Raw genomic sequence first — 14,957 nt, 5'->3', positions numbered from 1 at the left:
CTTTGAAAACATTATGTACCTTGGTGCTGTGAGTTTGTTTGGCAGCTGATTTTATTCTTGCATTAGTAAAAGTGTGAAAACAGTTCTAGACTGCACAATTACATGTTCAGAAAAGTGACATTGCACATACTTTTGGTGCCTGTGCAGTAGAAGGTTTGCGTGAAGCCATGAGTCTTGGTGTGTGTTATGCCTTCTGAATTCAGATTGATTACAATCATCTGCATGGACTGTAGAGCAACCCTTTCTACTCTTTCTTTCTGGGCATCCTTTCCTTGGCAACAAGGGAAAGAATGTCAACATTTCTCTCCAATACACTATGATGACAATTTTGACAGTATAAGTCCCCTAGCCCAGGCTCTCTAAATATCTTGAGCATAGGAAAATAAGTCCCTAGTTGTATAGAATTGGGGGCAGGAAGTGGTAATTGGTATGGAAGCATTAAACTAGGAATAATCATAAGAGGCAAGAAAGGCTGATTATATTATTGCTAAGGAGTTCCATCCTTGTCATGAATAGGAATATAATATCTTGAGGGTTTGGCAAGAGACACAAGAGGCTGTGTTGCTTTGATGGTAAATGGGTTTAGAATATGAATGGAAAAGATATATTCTGGGTAGAATCCTGCTTTCAGTATAAATTACCTATCCCGTTGGGACATTCTTGGAGGCAAAAATAACAAAGCTTATTTAACTGTTCGGCTTTTAAAATATGTTTTCAATAAGGCCTCATACTGATGGGGTGATCAGTTAACTATGAAAGGAAGAGAACTTCAATTTGCATTTCATAGCTCAGATCCTATTCTGGAATCTCCTTACTTTTTATTATTCTATCACATCAGTGTCAAAAAAGCCACAGGGTGGTAGACGCTGCCAAAGCATATAGGAATGCATGATTCCTGTCTGGAAGAGTTTCTGATCCAACTTAAGAGAAGATGGAGCAAGCGAATGCAAGAAAGAAAAGGAGGGAAGGGAAGTCAAGAATAAATGTTTGTGTGGTTATGCAGACTGGATATGTGCAAAACTTAATGGTTCTGAGTCATTTAAAAAGTAGTTAAATGTTTAAAGTAAACAAATATCAGGCAACACTGGCTGTTGCTCAACTTGCAGGTCATCAGAAATGGTCTTGAGAAAGGATTTGAAGGAGAGCATATGACATAGATCAGTTCATACTATGTTGAGGCAGAGTGGAAGAAGGCATGGAGATGCAGAAGTTGACAAATGGGGGGTCAAAGCTGGCATTGTTGGTAGATCAGAGGGGCAGAGGATGAACTGGTAAGAGAAGACCAGAGAAGCATGGAGGAGAAGACTTGGGAAGGGCCTTGAAGACTGGAAGCTGGAGCCTGATGTGGTGAAAATCTGAATTCAGTGTTTTTTTAATTTTTTTATATGGCTCAGCAAAATTCAGACACCTGGCCCGTGATGCCAGGCTTCAGGCTGAAATCTGAGCTGCAGCCTCCATTCAGTAGAAAGCCACACCTGCAGCTTATATTTGTGTCTCTGAAGTTTGATGAATTCTGAAAAAAGCCTAAAACAAAGCTAGAGTTCAAAACTGACATTCCGAATATCCTAATCAAGACCACACAAAAATGCAGAAACCCCATTGTTTCAAGCTCTGCAGTTCACCTTTATATGAATTCAATCTACATTTAGAAAAGTTTGGTTTTACCCATACTGGTCACAGGTTCTGAACTTGCACTGTAATTCCTATACTGTTAACTGAAAGGACCTTTTATGTTTAAGGGCCCAAATTTGCTCCCACTGTAGTAAATGGCAAAGCTTTTGTAAACATTAGGGAGAAGGACTGGGTCAGAACTTTGAAAATCTGAAAAAAATACTAACCTTTTTTTCCCTCTTTATTTACAAACTTCAACCAATATCCTATGGTGTAAAACTGACATCCTTCCTTGTTACAGAAGCTAATTTTGTCATTGGTTTACATACCCTATAGTTATGTTTTCATCCTTGCTAAATTCCAGTGGAGGAAGGAGAGGGATGATCTTGTGGTCAAGGCACTGGACTCAGGATAACTGGGTTCAATTCCCAGCTCCGTCACAGACCTTCTGTGTGACCCCTTTGCAAGTCACTTTCTCTTGGGCTCCATCCCCAATCTATAAAATGGGTACAATGCTTCTTTTCTGCAACCCTTTTGTCTGTCTTGTCCATTTAGATTGTAAGCTCTCTGGGGCAGGGACTTTCTGTTACTAAGTGCTTAGATAGTATATAGCACAATCGGGTGAGGCCTGCAAGCTTACTGTAATAAAGAAATACTACTGTTAATGCTAATAATAAAATACCCCTGGAATTAACCTTGTTTAAAGTGAGAAAAATGACTAATTCAACACTATTTGGTTAACACCCTTCCTTATTATTATTAGTCATTTCTAGAACTGTAGTGGCTGAAAGGACTCATTCAGGCTTGAGTTTTTATGTTCTAACTTTAACTACTCATTTAGTAGCTGGATAAAGAGGAGATTCAAACAGTATTTTATTATTTATGAAGCCAAAGTTGTGGATCTCTCTCTATGTATTTGTAAATCACCAAGAGCGTTCCCCTGAGGAATTTACTGCCTAAGGGTCTGATCCTGTGAAGACAGGAATCCCCTCAGCCCTCACTGATTTGCACTGGTGTTGCAGATATTCAGCACTTCCCAGGGGTGCTCAGCATTAACCATTGATTCTTTCCCAGTGAATTGTGGGAGAACTTGTTTGTCCATCTGGGCACATCGTGGGATTTGTGGGAAGGCACTAGAGAACCACCAGCACTCAAATGATTTAGCCGACGTCCTTACTGCAAAATGATGGGTTACCAACAGGAGTGAAAGCTGCACCCCCAGCCGAACCAGCCAGCCTGAGTTTAAAGCAACATCAAACTGGGATGTGAGATCGTGTATGTGGACAGGAAGTGGGTTAGGGGCAACAGCTGAGTAGAGAGCAGTTCTTCAATTTCCATCCCACCATCAACCTCAGCCTGGACCAGTCCACAGAAAAGATCCACTTCCTGGACACTACGGTGCTAATAAGCAATCACATAAACACCACCCTATACCAGAAACCTACCAACCGCTATGCCTACCTACATGCCTCCAGCTTTCATCCAGACCACACCACACAATCCATTGTCCACAGCCAAGCTCTTCGGTACAACCGCATTTGCTCTAACCCCTCAGACAGAGACAAACACTTACAAGATCTCTATCAAGCATTCTTACAACTACAATACCCACCTGCTGAAGTGAAGAAACAGATTGACAGAGCCAGAAGAGTACCCAGAAGTTACCTACTACAGGACAGGCCCAACAAAGAAAATAACAGAACGCCACTAGCCATTACCTTCAGCCCCTAACTAAAACCTCTCCAACGCATCATCAAAGATCTACAACCTATCCTGAAGGATGACCCATCACTCTCACAGATCTTGGGAGACAGGCCAGTCCTTGCTTACAGACAGCCCCCCAACCTGAACCAAATACTCACCAGCAACCACACAACAGAACCACTAATCCAGGAACCTATCCTTGCAACAAAGCCGGTTGCCAGCTGTGTCCACATATCTATTCAGGGGACACCATCATAGGGCCTAATCACATCAGCCACACTATCAGAGGCTCGTTCACCTGCACATCTACCAATGTGATATGTGTCAGCAATGCCCCTCTGCCACGTACATTGGTCATACTGGACAGTCTCTACGTAAAAGAATAAATGGACACAAATTAGATGTCAAGAATTATAACATTCAAAAACCAGTCAGAGAACATTTCAATCTCTTTGGTCACTTGATTACAGACCTAAAAGTTGCAATTCTTCAAGAAAAAAAGTTCAAAAACAGACTCCAATGAGAGACTGCTGAATTGGAATTAATTTGCAAATTGGATACAATTAACTTAGGCTTGAATAGAGACTGGGAGTGGATGGGTCATTACACAAAGTAAAACTATTTCCCCATGTTTATTCTCCCCCGCAACCCCGACTGTTCCTCAGATGTTCTTGTCAACTGCTGGAAATGGCCCACCTTGATTATCACTACAAAAGGTTCCCCACCCCCACTCTCCTGCTGGTAATAGCTCACCTTACCGGATCACTCTCATTACAGTGTGTATCGTAACACCCATTGTTTCATGTTCTCTATGTATATAAATCTCCCCACTGTATTTTCCACTGAATGCATCCGATAAAGTGAGCTGTAGCTCATGAAAGCTTATGCTCAAATAAATTTGTTAGTCTCTAGGGTGCCACAAGTACTCCTTTTCTTTTTGCGGATACAGACTAACACGGCTGCTACTCTGAAAACTGAATCAGAGATTAGCAACAGAAAGCTAAGTGAAAGAGAGTTTTGGGGATGGATTCTGAGCAGAATATCATTAAGATTCTTCCAGATTTCATCCAGAATATACATAAACAACACAAAAAGTAATCTTGTTAAACAATAAGGGGAAATTCATGCCCGCTCATTACAATCAAACTCTAAGTCTGAGTCCTTGAAGCATCCTATAACTGAGAGGCTTCTTTGATATTTATTTATATTACGATCAGGAATGAGTTACTCTGGAGAGTAAGAAGAGTGCTTAGCTGAATGCAAACAGCTTGCATTCAAGTCATTCATTAATTACAGAAATAGAAAGTCAAATCAAAGGATACCTGACCCTAAAAACTTCTGAAAGCTCCAGAGAAGGAGATTTTTTAATTACTTCAGGGAAACAATGTTTGTAACACTGGTAAAGAAAATTTTACTCCTAAAATAGGCTAATACATGGAGAGCAAAATTCAGAAAAAATAAATACTCAAATCAGCAATCCCAGGTGTAGTGACAATACTGTAAACATGTTTGCCAATTTCAGGTAGTTTATTACTTCAGGGCCATTAGGTTCTGCCTGTTTTTGTTCTGTTTAGCTAAGCAAGATGTTCCTTGTTACGTAAACGTTCTGTTCCGCATTGGTTTCAAAGGGAGAGGAATGACCACATTACTTCTGCTGGAAGTGGTAGCAAATAGCCCATCTGTTGCAATACCAAGATCTGCACCAGTGAAACTAACACTGATTTCTTGTGTTCACTGCGAGATGCAAACAATATTTAGTCCCCATAAAAAAAAAAAAAAGACACCCTAAAAATTTCTGAAAATTATAATGCCCCTATTCCCTAACAAAGCAGAACATCGCAAGCAAATACGTTTTTGTGCATAGAATTTTGAAAACACAGCAAAAGCACCCAATTTTCAGAGCTGGGTATTTAAAGTTAGGCACCTAAATTCATACTAAGACACATAAGTAGGAATGGTCTGATTTTAAGAAGTGCTGAGCACCTGCAGATCTCAAACTTCAATGGAGTTATTTCTGGTTTGCCCCTAGGGGACAGGAGAATCAGATCCAGTGACTACATAGGCAAATACAGCAGCTATGATATATGCTAGAATACCATAACTAACACAGCCTTGAACACTGGAAATTGGTTTCACTGAGAGGGGAAATGTTCATCATGAACAACAAGGTTCGCACCTATCCTTTTTGAAAACTGCTATGGGATCTCTTATGTAAAACCTGAAAGCCAAAGAAGGAGGAAGGAACTTCCATTTAATATCTTCTCTGGGAGGAGGGCAGTCATTTAGATAGGACTGTAAAAGATTAAGAGTTCACCATACTTACTTTATTAGCTGTGGCAGATGGGCAAGAAGAAGAAATATTGAGCATTCTCATGGAGACTTCCAAATGTTGGGGTGGAAGAAAAAAGTTAGGAAGGACAATAGGATCTGGTCTGAACAGAGCTGTTAAGCAATAACATTTTGCAGTGTTTTACAATGATAGAAAACTCTGTAGTTATGCATTTAGATTCAGCATCATCACAAAAGCTGCTCTTAATGGATCCATGATTTTCTAAATAATCCTATTTATTTTTAATCTCTGAACGTTAGATAATTCAGATCACTCAGCTCTGCTGCATAGTTCCACAGAGTACAGAACATTAACATAATATGACACTCCTGTAGATCCTTATTCTGAAAAATCCAACATGCTTTACAAAAGGTGATATGTGAAATATAGGTATTACTTTGACCATTACAGAAATGTGGCAATTCTCTTTAATTAATTAAAACAATAAAGTTATCTAAGTCTCTTTTAAAATGGAATCATACAATCAGGGTTGGTGGGGACCTCAGGAGGTCATCTAGTCCAACCCCCTGCTCAAAGCAGGACCAATCCCCAATTAAATCATCCCAGCCAGGGCTTTGTCAAGCCGGGTCTTAAAAACCTCTAAGGAAGGAGATTCCACCACCTCCCGAGGTAACCCATTCCAGTGCTTCACCATCCTCCTAATGAAAAAGTTTTTCCTAATATCCAACCTAAACCTCCCACACTTCAACTTGAGACCATTACTCCTCGTTCTGTCATCTGGTACCACTGAGAACAGTCTAGATCCATCCTCTTTGGAACCCCCTTTCAGGTAGTTGAAAACAGCTATCAAATCCCCCCCTCATTCTTCTCTTCTGCAGACTAAATAATCCCAGTTCCCTCAGTCTCTCCTCATAAGTCATGTGCTCCAGCCCTCTAATCATTTTTGTTGCCCTCCACTGGACTCTTTCCAATTTTTCCACAACCTTTTTGTAATGTGGGGCCCAAAACTGGACAGAGTACTCCAGATGAGGCCTCACCAATGCCAAATAGAGGGGAATGATCACGTCCCTAGATCTGCTGGCAATGCCCCTACATATACAGCCCAAAATGTTGTTAGCCTTCTTGGCAACAAGGGCACACTGTTGACTCATATCCAGCTTCTCATCCACTGTAAGCCCTAGGTCCTTTTCTGCAGAACTGCTGCCTTTTCTGAAGAACTGCAGAAAGGAAACATGGCAAGCTGCAATAGTGCACACCAACATCACACAATTGTTGGCAAGAAGTGAAAAATAGCTTTCAGTTCAAGCTGTTCAGAAAAATGCACGTAGGCAGGACGTAATTAGCCAGACTGAAATGCGATTGAGACACTGTGATTAATACGCCTAATCCCTGCACAAAGTGTCATGGGAATTAATGGCCACAAATGGTCAGGAACCCGATTACAGATCACTTGACTGATAGCAGAACAATGCTTCCTAATAACGCTGCTGGGCCATCAATTCTGGTTTAAGAGGGAAGAATGCTACATACTGAATCCCCACTTCCTACAGCCCCTAAGTATTCCCATTCAAATAATGGCCAGGTCCAAATTGTGAAGTCTCCTGGGATCACAACACAAGGTGGTACTGGCTTCAATAAAACTAAATTTGATAATTTTGACAATTCCAAAAGTAATACAAGTTAGGACTAAAACAGTGACCCTAATCCATTCAATTGTGCCCAAGTATTACAACACATGCAGTTTGTAAGATGACCCTTAATTGGGGGACTATTGCTAAACCTATGCACAACAGAGTTGTTCAAGACACAATTTTCCAGTTAAAGAAAGCTGCATCCAGTTTGCTCCATGTAGTGTTTGGGAAGATACCGGTGGAAGGGGGCAGGAAGGGGTGGAATTGGAATTGATGTATTAATTGCCAACTGTAATTGAAAATTAAGTTTTTGATTAAAATGGACTAACCCTCTGGTTAACTAACACTAATTTGCTTACAAGTGACAGACCAACATGGGATCCCAGTGTTCGGGGATCCATCAGTTTCCATCCAGCTTTAACATTAATTTAAATTAATCAGAAAAAATGGAACAGTTTAAACAAGAAGCATTTTGCCAGACAATGGCTGAAACAAGAGCTTGAAAGTTCACACATAAAAATTGGTAAAACACACAATTGTGGTTAGGTTGAATCCTTGCCTGTTAAGTTTTACACCAGCAGATACTTTTACAACCCCCCCCCCCCCCCCCGCAAAAAAAAAAAGAGAGGTTTAAAAGGAAAATGTAACCCAGTCATAGTGGTGATCACCAATTACGTTCTAATAGAGCCACTCACTATTTCTTAGCATGCAAACTGCACTTGATGAAAAAGACAAAAAAGGATACAACACAATACTAGATTTCACAGACTTTTCTGACTCTTCAGGCAGGTCCTCATGGCTCTCATCAGAGCAGTTCCCGCTATTTCTTGTAGACTCTGACTGTGCAGATAAATTCTGAATATGCATCCCTTCATCAGACTCATTTCCTTCCTCACCTTGATAGTCTGCATCTAAATACTCACTACTTTCCTCCTTTCTTTCTCTAGCAATGGTCTTGACCACACCAAAATCTCCACTGCCTGGTAAATCCAATGGTTCTCCAGATATTGCATGAAACTCTTGGTCTTGTTCTGCTTCTTGGGCTTCAATTGCTCCATTGTGATTGACATTCTCTTTTTCTAATGACCCAACATTTGCTTGATGCATTTTGGGTAAATGTGCAGGCTGAAACCTCTCTGAATCAGTTGCTTCAGTATCGCTATTTGGACCTTCAACGCCTTTTTTCATTACACATGCAGCATTCTCTTCAATATAGGGACTAGCATAGGATCTAGCAGTGCTGGGCATACTTGGGTGGCTGTTCTCTGGTATACTGGACAAAGAGCTACTTCTTATACTCTCTCCTTTTTGTAAATATTCAGTAGCCACTGAGTATTGGTTCTCATTTCTCAAGTCTATTGGCTGTCTGTCAGGGCCCTGCTCCCCTTCAGATACAATGCTGGACCAGGGACTGGTTTTGTCAGTTACAGTAGTTATTTCATTCAGAGTCCTTGGTTCTATGACATCCTCTTCATACTCTTCATCGCTGTTGGACCGGATGACATGTGTATCCCCCTCTGTCTGGATGTGGTCCAATGACACAGGATGCTCATTTTCAGTGACTGCTTGGTCTAGAAATTCATAGAGCATACCTCTCCTAAATGCAGACCTTTCAAGAGAGAATACAGGTGGTGCATCTGTGTGGACATTTGGCGATTCCATTCTTGATTGGTCTTGGTGCATTTCAGTTCTCACTGCTCCATCCTTTTGATCTGATGCAACATGAAGGGCATGTTTAGTACCTGAATTTCTGATATTGTCTTGAAGCACATTTGAAGATTCTTTGGTATTTTTCGTTATAGTCTGCAAATCTGATTGATGGTAAACAGCATCAGTACATACAAGAGATGAAGGCTTCAACTCTGTTACTCTTTATAACTACAGTAGTGCTATAGCTGCACTACTTGTGAATAACCACATATGCAGTGAACGACTAAAGGAGCTAAATATGTAAAGCTTGGGTCAAATAAAAATGGGGACAACTGGAAGGGGATGGTGCTTGATAACAGTTCACAAATGTCAGAAGGGTGCAAACACTGAGAAGGGGAAGGAATTTGTTTAGGGTAGTGTAAGGCAGAATAATGAAAAGTATTGTGATGAAATTGAGGAAGAGAAAAGTTGACTATGAGGAAAAGTTTCTACACTTTTTTACTCACTGACTTTGAGGCCTTTTAGTGGAACAGTCCCCCAAGAGAAACTGAACAGCCTCCATTGCTGGGACATTTAAAACCAGTCTGGACAAAAACCACCAGCAACAAGGGAACAATCCTACATTGGACAGAAACAGGAGATGGGAACTAGATACTTTTTCTATCAGTAGCTTCGACAATCCTATGGAACAGGGCTAGAGGACATAGCTCTCACTGACACTCTTTAGTTTTGCATATCTGATGGTAATCTGCATGCTTCTATCTATTTCTATATTAAAAATCATATGAGAACCCACTTACATGATTGTCAAGTATTTATACTAACTGAAAGGCACTAGAGAACACTGATTTGTTACAGTGCAATAGTTGCAAAATATATATATTTCAATATTAAAAATGAAGAGTTGCATATGTCCTCTATATAAGGTAGGAAGCAGGGGAAAGGAAAGGTTGATTGGCCTAGGAGTCTAAATATAAATAGCCTCCTGTGATACAGCCATGTCTTGGCCATTTACGATTTATTTTAATAATAAGGAAATCTATTTTTAGTTTCTAGTTTCCAGTCAGATGTACCTTATTTCATCAAAATCTTTCAGGAATTAGGCCATTGGCATTTAGCTGAACTCACCATCAAGGTAAATGTCAAATTAGTGCTCTTGGAGACAAACAACAGGTTTAAAATAAGATTTAAAGAGGATGCAATAAGTGGCGGGGGTGGCGGCACTGGGAAAAAGGGTAAGAAGAGAGTTTCAGATAGATATGTGGAGGAGAGGGGGCAAGAGAAGCAAAGAAAATAGTACACTGAGGTGAGCAGGACAAAGATGGCAAAGTCTAGAGAACAGGAATAAGTGGCATCAGAATCAAGATGCTAATACTGTATACCAGAAGGAATGGTCCTGTACCATGGGAGATGGTGGCACAGTACAAATCCTAGAGGGCAGACAGAGGTAGATACTGCAGACAGCCTGCTTCATACTGATGACAGTCTCTCTTCTATCCACTACTTTATTATAAAAAGGCACAACAGACACTTGGGATTCCCAGCCAACTTGCTAATCACAATGTACTGGAGCTGGATCAGAATGGTCACAGACGACTAGGCTAATATGAAATTAACTGCAAACAGGCTAGTGCCAAGGAAGGGCAGTAAGTCGATAGGTGGTTTAAGGGGCAGGGTGGAATGAGGAGATGGAGACTTTAAAATCACCATGGGAAGCAAAGATATTTCACTTGATTCACTACTGCTACATATCCGCTCCTGTAGATAAATGTGGCACAAAATTTGTCAGCACTACTAGTGAAGAACAGATGCACGTGAAATTATGTAGGGAAATTTAGGTAGGCAAGCATATAATTAACAGGACAGAAACCAATCACTAACTACTATTTAATCTCATCTTCCTAATGTTATATTTAAATATATGTTACTTAATGGGCGTGTCAGGTAAGATTCCAACACTACCACTACAGAACTGGAGCAATCGCCTCCGGGACCTGCACAAATTAGTTGTCTGTTAGAGGTTGGTCTTCTTAAAATTAAAGATTGGGAAAAACTGTGTCAGGAGTTTTGGGGCTACTTTAAAGAGGGGATTTAAAACAAGGGATTACCTAGTGCCCATGGCTCTTTGTAAAGTATTCCAAACAAGGTAACTTCTTACCATTGATCAGAGTGCTGACTTGAGAGATCAAGTGACTAGATTTTTCCAGAAGATGGTGTCCATCAGGATCTACCATTCTGGTCCCAAACTCTTGGCAATCCCCATCCTGCTGTTCCAGATTTCTCTTTAATGTGCTGCCATAGACATTGTCGGGGAACGAGCTGGTTAATTTCTGACTGAAGTATCTCTGAATCTCATCCAGCTCAGTCAAGTTGCTTCTGTAAGCCATGTAAGAGAACATAAAGATTCATAATATATAAATACCTGACTAATTAACCTTGGTTTTCCTAAGGTTTAGAACTAGGCTAAAAAACTATTATCCAGCCAAAAATTTAATCCATGAGATCCCAGCCTAGAAATGATTCTTTCTGATCCAAACAGGAAAAAATAAAGGGAACCTCATGTAAATCAGTTAATGCTTTGAATTTTGTGAGAGATCAAAATGCTTACAGGGTTTGTTCATTTTCCTGTCTTAGCTCAGAGAGGTCTTTTGGTTACATAGAGTAAGTTAAGTTACAGGATGACAGAGATGGGTAGTGCTAAGTATTCAGTCTTAATTTGCAATCACTGCTGCTATCCAGTCCTGGGGCTTCTCACAGCTCTGCCAAAGCGGGACAAATCTAACCTGTAGCCACCCTCACTATTCCAGTCTTGTTTTAATATTGCTGTTAAGTTACACTACTATACCACTAACCCCCAGTTTCATAAGATTACTATATTAATTTTAGTTTATTTGAAAAGAGGATGTAAGAATTGCAAAATTTCAAGATTTACTTTGTGAACCTAAAGCCATATACCACACTGGTAGCCATGGGTTTGCTTTACCTGAGAGCAGTTAGAAGTGAAGTACGTGATGAATGTGGCAGGGAATCTAATCTTCCAGCCCTTTGTGCATTCCCTTCCACCTGCTGCAAGGACTCATGAAATCTGCGGACATTTTGCATGTGCTCTTCATGACGAGGTGTCCATGTTTCTGTGGGACTAATTCTGCTAAAAATGGGTATATATTTATATACATGCACCAGCATATCTATGAAAAGATCTGCCAACATCTGTTAAAAATACTCCCCCTGCATCATTAAAGAAACATTAATGGATTAAGCCCAAAGCATGCAAAATTTGGCAAGAATGACATTAGTAATTCACAAAAAGCCTGAGAACTGCACCTAATTTGCATCATGATAGAATAGATTGCAGGCATCCTCCTTTTTAACACAGAAGTGCCCACAGACATAGGTGCCAGCGGTTGTTCAGATGAAGATGGACCACTATATGCTGGTGCTGGTACTCTTTGCAAACTTCAACAGACAGAGCTAATAAAACCTTGCCTGGCAGGCTGCTTCTAGGGTCTATGTAGAAGGATTGCCTTCCACATACTCTAAACAAGCAAGCCATGAATTAATCCTCTTTCTTACATGTCACTCACTGTGAGCTGCAGTTACTGCCAGTAACAGCTATGAACAAAAGGGATGTTCCCATAGCATCTGTTTTTAGCAAGAGTAAGCAGAAATTACTGCAGGGTTTCTATAAAAGCTGGTCTCAGGGATGTGCAATATGGGCATGCCTCTTCATCCCTTATTTGGTGACAACGAAAAGAAGTATGACAAAATACACAGAGATGTCACAGACACACATCCCTACCCCACTTCCCACTAAGTAGGGCAGAGGAAAACAACAGCCAGTATTGGCAGTGGTACAGGGAGTGAAAGAAGCAGCTGGGTGCCTCTTTGGGGAGAGACCATGATGTTGTGGTAAGGAATCGGTATCAGGACATTAGGAGATTGGCATCTCTTGGGACATTCACTCAAAAGTATATTTCGTAGAAAATTGATTGACAGTCTTACAATTAAATGCAAGTACCGCACAAAACTGTTTTGGTCCTTTAAATTGCAGGGGCGTGGATCTGGAGCAAGAGGCGTGGCACAGGTCTATTTCACCCTGGTCAGTAGACTTCGTATTTGGGCTGATAGGTGTCAGGTAAAATTTTCAAACTCTGGAAACAATAAATATTTACTTTTACTATTATTTTATTCCAAAGATATTCTTTTATCAGTTTTCTTACCGCTCCTGAGTAGTAAAATCAACATCCTTTGATGAAGTATTAAACAACTGTCCAGAGTGTCTTGTAACATAGCTGGGGAATGCAGTACACAAGGCCCTTGCCTGGAATGAAAAAGGACTGTGTGCAGGAATCTGCAACAGCAAGATTAAGGAGAAATAAAATGTGAGACTTCACTGAGCTAACCAGTAGCATAAACTTAACTTTATATACTGCTTTACATTTTCAAAGCACTTTACAAAGACTGACCAATGGGACAAACCAACTTAAAATCTGGATTGTTTTATAGACTTTAGTTAAAAGTGAGACAGGTACTAGCACCAACAAGTCCTGCGGCCATTTTTTATGGTTTTACAATCATACCTTCAGAGTTAAAAAAATGACTCTCTCCCCTGCTGCTGTGTGAAAAGTTCCACACAAACAATAGGAGAAACTGACTAACCGACTATGCAGGGGAAACCGTAAATTGACTACATGCAGAGTGCTATCAAATATACCGGTAAAGAAACTGAAAATAGAGAAAAATTATGTTTTTAATTTATAGTCATCTTATATGTTACATGTAATAATTTCATACAGGTGTGTCTTTTCACTTAAATTTCAAGCTCTGTGGGGCAGGGATTTTCTCTGATATATGTTTGTACAACCCCTACAATAATGGGGCTCTGGCCTCCAGGTAAATTTATTGTAATATAAATAAATTTTTAAAATTGAGAATTCAGGACTTTCCAGCATTTGTAAAGCCATGCTCAATCCACTACACAATGCTGCCAATCTGCTGTATGTACAGTTAACTTTTCACTGTGTGAATCCAGAAAATTCACTGTTGGTTATTAGGAACTAAATCAGACTTGTGAATAGAAAGAAACTGGAGTACATACTGAAGAACCTGGTGCTCTGGTCCGAATCCTTGCCTGTCTTACTTCTTTGAGATGAATTATACTTTCCAGAGGGGAAATAGCTACTTTAATCTGCCCTCTGCATTGTCCACTGAAGTCTGTAATATTGTACCACCCACAGACTAACTGGAAGCCAGAAAGAAGGGGCGAGAGATCTACAGATGCAAATCCTATCACTCGTTCAACATCTGTGGGGAAAGAAGATTGTAAATCATGCAGTTAAAACTAAGGTGTGCAAGCGTAACATTTGCACGTTTTAAAACAATCAGTTACACAACCCTGAAACTTTACACAGCTTTACAGAGCAAACCTCAAAAAGCATATAGTAAGTAGAGAACACCTAAAAGGCAAAGGACAAGTTCAGGTAAAAAGGAAGTGGGGACTATGGAGTCTGAGAACAAAGTAGAAATGGCACCTGGAAGAAATGGGCTTTTAGGAGGGATTGAAGGAAGAGACAGGACAAGAAGAGGAAAAAGGTTTCAAATGTAGGAGAGAATAGGAGTGTTGACATAAAACCAAGATGGTGAAGGAGGAAAAGAAGGAAGCTGTAAAGCAACAATATAGGGATGAATGGAGGGAGAAATGTCAGAGACATATGTGGTAGTAAGATTACATAAAGCCTTAAAGTTGAGGACAAGGAGCCTGAATATGATGTTCTTAAAAACAGAAGGACAAGGAAGGTGTGTGAGGAAGCAATGATGTGACTGGAGTGGTCAGGGAAAGAAGTAGACTTTTGGATAGAACACAAGAATGAGCAAATAAGCAGGGTGGTCATAAAGCAGGTTACAGTAATCAAGAAGAAAGTGACCCAGGCCCAGACAAGTGGTTTTAGTGGTGGGGACAGTGAGGAAAGGGCAGACTATGGTGATGAGGAGTAATGGGACCTAGTAAGAAATCAGTTATAAAGGGGGAGGAGAAGAGAGATGCCAAGATTAAATCAAAGCTGTGGAGCTGG

The 14,957-nt window shown here is 40.3% G+C and overlaps 1 protein-coding gene across 7 annotated transcripts in view; it reads right to left on the bottom strand.

Annotated features, from left to right (window-relative positions):
- The window catches only part of C2CD3 (C2 domain containing 3 centriole elongation regulator), a 92,405-nt gene that overhangs the window by 17,705 nt on the left and 59,743 nt on the right, over window positions 1–14,957 (bottom strand). For 4 of the 7 annotated variants that reach the window (XM_048839255.2, XM_075125972.1, XM_075125975.1 and 1 more), the window contains 6 exons: window positions 13,985–14,190; window positions 13,107–13,237; window positions 11,870–12,034; window positions 11,045–11,262; window positions 7,982–9,047; window positions 5,639–5,747 (listed from right to left, as the gene is read on the bottom strand). In XM_048839255.2, coding sequence (XP_048695212.2) covers window positions 5,639–5,747; window positions 7,982–9,047; window positions 11,045–11,262; window positions 11,870–12,034; window positions 13,107–13,237; window positions 13,985–14,190 — 1,895 coding nt within the window. The remainder of the gene's footprint in view (window positions 1–5,638; window positions 5,748–7,981; window positions 9,048–11,044; window positions 11,263–11,869; window positions 12,035–13,106; window positions 13,238–13,984; window positions 14,191–14,957) is intronic. The other 3 variants (XM_075125970.1, XM_075125971.1, XM_075125973.1) reach the window with 3 other exon arrangements.

The sequence above is a fragment of the Caretta caretta genome, chromosome 1 (assembly GCF_965140235.1).
Source record: "Caretta caretta isolate rCarCar2 chromosome 1, rCarCar1.hap1, whole genome shotgun sequence".
Taxonomy (NCBI): Eukaryota; Metazoa; Chordata; order Testudines; family Cheloniidae; genus Caretta; species Caretta caretta.
Note: the sequence above shows the minus strand (reverse complement) of the source record. Positions and strands in the feature narration are given on the sequence as shown.